The sequence below is a fragment of the Bidens hawaiensis genome, unplaced genomic scaffold (assembly GCF_021521415.1).
Source record: "Bidens hawaiensis isolate Kalapana, Puna unplaced genomic scaffold, B.hawaiensis_p1.1 tig00032405_1, whole genome shotgun sequence".
In the NCBI taxonomy this organism is placed as follows: domain Eukaryota; kingdom Viridiplantae; phylum Streptophyta; class Magnoliopsida; order Asterales; family Asteraceae; genus Bidens; species Bidens hawaiensis.
This window is the reverse complement of record NW_027495514.1, coordinates 225,687-232,473: the sequence shown is the minus strand read 5'-3', so window position 1 is coordinate 232,473 and position 6,787 is coordinate 225,687. Positions and strand designations below refer to the sequence as shown.

Below are 6,787 nucleotides of genomic sequence, written 5' to 3'. Positions count from 1 at the left end.
GTACGTATGAAAGATCAAGTCAAGTGCACATATCAGTTAGGTCACTCAAGACTCCAAGCACGGATTCTTGTCTATGACACCTATGGGCTATGACGACCATGAAAAAAATCTCATTATTAAAAATCAAATACAAGTGCTATACACTCGAGTTGACTATGCCATGGACTTGGCTCAAATTCTCGAACCCCCTGATTTCAACCAAGAAAATAACATGTTAACAAAGCCATAATATAAATTTAATAATTAACTATGTAGCAAAAGCCGTCGTGTTTCAGCGATGCAGCTATTTGAATTCGGTCGGTATCTTTAGCTTCATTAAGGCACCGACACTAAATTTAAAAGTATTATAAAATGTAGAAAACAGGATCGCTACACGCACATTTTCTGATCAAAGGAACACGAATTCGTTCGGTCTCGGTTACGTTCATTATGGTGCTGACACTAAACCTTAAAAATAAATTAATAAATGCCAAGAACAGTAGGGACATTCTTATAGCGTATGGTACAAAAAAAAATAATTAAAACGAGGTTTATTGGGTTGGTTAAAACTCAGGCGTTACGACGACGATTTCGACGCTTATTTTGTCAGTATCGATTACGTTCGTTAAGTATCGGAAATAAACCCAAAAATATGTTCGCCAAATTAGCATATTTAAAAGTAGAAAACACACACACACAAAAATAATAATAATAAATAAAAAAAGAAGAGAGAGAGAGAGTCGTTGGTAGAGCCCAACATTTACGGCGGCAAGTTGTCGCATTTCAGTCAGCATTAGTTATATTCGTTACATTACAAAACTAAACCTGAAAATTAGGCTCGTATTTATCATATACAATTTAAACAATACCTCTCAATAGTTGTGAATCTAATCGATAAAAACAATTTAAAGTTGATTCCGTTCCAACAAAACAAGTGTTGAACAAAATAATATAATATGTATATGATAAATGCATTATATGTGATGAAAAATAAATGTTAAGACGCTATATAATATATGCCTAAATAAAAATACAACTTACATATGAAAGAATGTCTAGCAATGAAAGTGAAAATATACTCAAAGACAGCCAGTCAAATTAATTCACTCAGCTATTGGATTAAAAGTAAAAGTTAACTCTTTGGTACAAATCTAACAATGTAGAAAACGTGAGCCGTTACCTAGAGGTGCACAAATCGGGTTGTTTAAATACCCGGGTTCGGGTATGACCGGGGTATTAGAAAATCGGGTATTGGTAATACCCGGGTCGGGCTCGGGTCCGGGTATTCTCTAAAAACCATACCCTATGCATCGGGTTCGGATCGGGTATAGAACCGGGTATTGAATACCCTATTTCCGGATATTGAAAAAAACCCTATTTTTGGGTTTTTTTTGGTTTTTTTCGAGTATAGATTAGATTTTTTTTAAGGGGTTACAATTTTTAGGGGTATTTTCGGGTATTTTTCATGCATTTTTCTGGTATTTGAAAAACCAGGTTTTAGGTATTGGAAAAAACCGGTTCCGGGTATGGAACCGGTTTCGGTTTTCAGGTATTACAGGATATAAATCGGGCCCGGTTCCGGGTACGGGTTTTGATACTAAAATGCATACCCTATTCGTACCTTATGGATAGGGTCGGGTACGGGTTCGGGTATTAAAAACCCGGGTATAAAAAAACCGGTTCCGGGTTCGGGTTTTTTTTTTTCACCTCTACCGTCACCCGTGCAAAGTTTTGAAATGTGCTGATATATTCAGTGGGCTAATAATGAAATCTTGTGAACTATTTGGTATTGGTGGAAAGAACAATCAACAATGGAAAGTTTTGGGCCTGAATATAATTCTTTTGAGATCACGTGCCCATTTAGATTAAACTGGTTGAGCTGAAATTCAGGCCCAAAAATATGAAACGAGATCTTGACGACAATTTGGGCGAAAATGGTTTTCTAGGGTTGATATAAGAAGACCTCATCATATCTTTGATCTAAAACGGTCAATTAACCGGTTAGACCGATTAATCGGGTCGGGTACTAACCGGTTTTCAAACACAAAAATCCTAACCGGTATAATTGGTTTCGAGTATAACCGAACCGGTTAACCTGTAATTAACCCGGAAAAAAACCGGTTTAAATAAAAATATTTAAAAACCTAAAACCGGTTTCGGTACCGGTTATGAACCGGTTTCTGGCCCAAAATGTATAACGGTTACTAACCGTTGGTTTTTTCCTGGAAGAAACAGGTTAGAGAGGGACCAGTTACTAACTGGGTAGAGAATCGATTAGAAACCGGTTAGTGACATTGTTTGGCCAATTTATTCCGATACACCAAGTTCGAGATTTTGGCATATCGTCATCCTTGTTCTTCCATTGTTTGGCCGATGCCCAGCAAATTGGCCTTCAGTTTTGTTTCGTTCATTTGTTACAAATTCACTACCAACAGTTCTTGCAATTTCATCCTACCAATGTGTTTGGTTTTTTACAATTGATTCTGTTTATCAATATCTACCATTCTACCTTGTTATCTAAGTTAATACAGTATCATGATTTTTTTTCCAATACGGTATCGTACTAACTATTTCTTACAAATAACGATAGGATCACTAATAAAATGTCATTTTCCTACGAACAAACCATACAATCTAGCTCGACCACAAACCACCACAAAAGCCCGAGTCTATAACTTATTTGCCTACATATTCTTACACCCAAAGTTCTTAAAACTTGCTTTGACAGAAAGGTTCCATAGTTCGGCCCAACACAAAACAATAGTACGACACATTACTACACAACCGAAAGAAAAAAGAGTTTGATCATAGATACGACGATTAATTATCTGGCTGCCCAACCGATGAGGACTTAGCCGTATCGACTATAGCCGGCGCTTCCTCCAAACAACTTGTATTGTCACTAATCACCCCACTGCTCATCAGCTTCTCAACTTCTTCAGCAGTGTATATGTGTATCTTTGTGACTATCCTTGCAAACTCACTGCATGCAGCATTATTCACAAGCAAGTATTAATTTAGTTTTATGTTATTACATCAAAGCACTAGAACATTCCAGAACATAGTACTTACTCCCATGGATCATCCCCGACAACCATCATGTCGTTCTCTTCATCGGTGTACAGTAGTCGCCATTCGCCATCTGGATTATTAAACATGACTTCCATATTGAATAACACTTCTAGCTCCATGAACAACTCGCGATAACTAGACATTTTTGATAGATAGATGGCCCGTCCGACTTTATTTCCTTGTTTGTGAACCTATAAGGCAAAACCAACTTCAACCAAACAATCTTTGTATATAAACAAATATGATTAGCTATTATTTATTTATTTATTAATTAATTACCTTGGTACAACTTCTCTTGTTTGAATCTTTGGCATCTGGTAATTGAGGTGCTTCATTCAAGGGAAAACCAAAGAGTTTGCAGCTACTCCCGATGCTATCAGAAGCACCGTCGTCTTTCTCACTCGTTGAGTTAGGTTCCATAACGGTTTTCTCAGCGGGCCCGCTTGCAACAGAAGGTGTAATGATGGGGAAGCGGGTAAAGTTTGTAGGCATGGCCCGACCCGGTCCCAGGTCCGGATTTGGATTTGGTCTGGGTTCAAAAATATTAGGATTTGAGAAACCAAAGTTTCGACTACCTTCAGACCCAAGTGGGAAAGTGGGATTCGCGCTGAGAACGTTGCAGTGGGTGTTACCAAGATCGGTTCTTGGTGGGGCCCAAGAACCGATATCAGTTTTGCGGGTAAGTGATCTCAATGAGCAAATTTCTTGACCTTGCAAGACCTTCGGGAATCTAGTATGATCAGATCCCAGAAAGCCCGAGTAAGGGGTGGTTGAAAGTGGTTGATGATGAGTACCTCTCATAAGTTCACTGATAAAACTTGTATTTCTACCCATCATGGTCAACCCGTTTTGTGGAAAACCCGTGTGCATAGAGGGTTGTAACCCGAAGTTTAACGGGTTGTTCATCTTATCACGTCCATAGAGAGGTGATACGGAACCTACATTTTCTTGACCTTGCAAGACCTTAGAGGATCTTATCGACTCCTCAAAGTCTACATATCCACCCAGTGCTGCAAAGAGAGTAACATTGTTAACTGACTAATATTTAAAGAAGCTAACTTGATTACTTGTTGAAGATGTAAAGATGCATACAGGGTGCAGGGTGTACACGCGGTTTCTTGAGTCTTGGCGAAGACTGAATGTTTAATAATGGAAAAGCAACACCGGAAAGATCGATCTCCCATGGAGATATTCGTTCTTGATGATCGTTTCCGATATCTTCATCCCACCTCACCTGTTTTTGAAACAAAAAAAAAATGAATAATTTTTCAAAAGTTGTTTGTTTAAATAAAGTTTAAAAGTTACGCAATGTACCATTAGACATCTCCATTTTGAGTTAGCCCATTTGTAAGGATCCATATCACCTACACAAGTCACAACTCCACTAAATCTGCATAGAAGAAGATCGTCTGAGATATTAACATTTAACAATCACAAACAAATTGAAAAAAAAAACCATATTTTCATCATACCTTCTTTCAGGAGACTCATCCATAAAGAACTTCATTTTGAATCTCGTACCGATTGATATCATGTTACTGACTGATTTCATGTACTTCGCATAAGGTACAACAAAATCCGCTCGACTAGACCTACATTACATTTGTTTTTTTTATAAAATAAGTTAAAGAACAGTACCCAAAAATGTTGTTATTATGATTTAAAGTTACCTTGGTGTGTAGTAAACATGAAAGGTACTGTTGGTAGACACTGCAGTAGCAACGGATGCTAAAGTGTCGGCATACGATTTCAAGTTGCCCATGGTTATATCAGGAAGGATTTTTCTTGGTCGTGTGGCTCTTCGGGTTCCCAACCTTAGTTCTCCATCTTCTCCCCTAAAACCACCATGAAAACTAACCATTATAAATAATGTTTTAACGTGTTCGTTTTGACAAATTCTGATTCTTTGAGAAATCCATAGGTATGACCCAAAGGATACTTTTAATGAATAAAAGTAAAAATTGTTTGTAAAATAAAAATAAAAGTCTATAAATTATACTTGCATCACATATAACCTCAAGGTGAGACTACAAATGAAATCTTTATGTGTAACACATTTGTGACACTTATGCAACTTTATTCTTGCTTACACTTCAAAAATCCAAAAGAAATGTGTAACATGCTACAAAAAGATACCTCAAAAAGAGAACTGCGTCCCCCGAACCAAGTTTCTTTTGGCTTACAAAGATGCTCCAACCTGTTGTAAGCAAATGCCGCCTCGGTTGACCTGTAAAAACAAGATTTTGGTCCCCAAATCAATACATGAACTTTCAGTTCAGTTAAAACCCTAATTCATTTAACAATCAAATTTAACCTCTATAAATATGTCTAAATTTCCATTCCACTCCATGGAGGTCCTTAGCAACTAGCTCTTGACTCGGCCTCTGCTGCTTATAATCCTAAAATTCAACCAATATATACAATGCAGCCATATAAACTAAAACTGCATATATAAAGAACAAAAATTGAAAATAAAAATTAGAAAAAAAAAACACAAAATGTAGTTAAAGAATTACAAACCAGAGGTGGGAAACAATCTTCAGCAGCTCTTCGAGGGACCGAGAATCCGCCATGAGTGGATGTATCAGAAGCAGTGAGTGTTTTGCAGAACATTTGACGAGTTGATCTTGTGGGTGTACCCCCACCCCCCTCTTCTTCCTTCTCTGGTAACTTTCCCTGCAAATTATCACAAATCCAACCTTGCAAAGTCAAGATTCATCAAGAAAAAACAAAAAAGGTTTCATTTTTAACAATTTTTTACCATAAAGAAAGATACCCACAAGATTTCATAACAAAAATATCACACCCTAATTAGCATAAACATAAAAGGAAACAAGAAGATTGTAAAATGACAAATCTTGAATTCAATTTTACCTCTGGTAGAGGTAAAAGAGTGAGCTTTGTATAAACCTCATCATTCTCCTTGTTAGCCTGTTTCCAAGAATTGGGGAAAACATGACAAGACTCATCAAAAACTAAAATTGAGTCACGAAAACTGTAAAAAATACAATAAAGGTTGAAACTTTATGACTTACAAGCAATTGAACATCAACAATCTTGCAAAAGATCTGAGGAGGGAGTCCTAAAGAAGGCACTTCAATGGGCAAAAAGTGAGTAGATGAGTGTAAAGCAATTTGCTCCAGATGACCTTGAGGGAAGTAAACAACCACATTTCCTATATTTGGAAGACTAGTAAGAGGACCAGCACAAGCATGCCAGTGTTCAGTGTGAATTGATGAACAATTTGGGGACTTTAAGGAAGAATTAGATGAGTTTGACAAAGTTGAAACAGGTGAATCCCATCCATTGTCACAAGAGTCTGCATTCAGGTCAATCTCCATGACAATCACAACCACAATCAAAGATCTTGAAGGGTGCAAGCAAGAAAATCAAAAATAATAATAATAATCAAGAAAAGCAAGAACACAATGAAAAGGCATGGTTTTTATGAAAGGAAAGAGGAATCTTTGAGGGTATGATTGCTAACCCATTTTGTTGTTTTAAGGGAGCATGAACAGGAACAGAGGAAGGAAGGTAGACATGGACAAATGCAGCACAGAAACAAAAGTTGAAACAAAAAGGCAGATAAAGCCAATATGGGGTTATGTCTTTTTTTAACTTCAAACAACTTCTTTCTTCCAACCTAACAAAATCTATATAAATTACATTATCTTTAGCCCCATCTTAAAAACTTCACTTGTATAAATTATTATTAACCATTTTTAGAATGTTTGTC

At 36.9% G+C, this 6,787-nt stretch overlaps 1 protein-coding gene across 1 annotated transcript; it reads right to left on the bottom strand.

The window, feature by feature from the left end:
• Positions 1-2,746: 2,746 nt before the first annotated feature.
• LOC143583458 (auxin response factor 4-like) lies at positions 2,747-6,503 on the bottom strand. The gene is made up of 12 exons (XM_077065763.1): positions 6,087-6,503; positions 5,926-5,982; positions 5,572-5,727; positions 5,366-5,450; positions 5,188-5,278; positions 4,722-4,886; positions 4,524-4,643; positions 4,366-4,441; positions 4,144-4,285; positions 3,331-4,061; positions 3,052-3,242; positions 2,747-2,962 (listed from the first exon to the last, which is right to left on the bottom strand). The coding sequence occupies exons 1-12, from the start codon at positions 6,390-6,392 to the stop codon at positions 2,800-2,802; spliced, it is 2,283 nt and encodes a 760-aa protein (XP_076921878.1). The 5' UTR covers positions 6,393-6,503; the 3' UTR covers positions 2,747-2,799.
• Between the last annotated feature and the right edge of the window lie 284 nt (positions 6,504-6,787).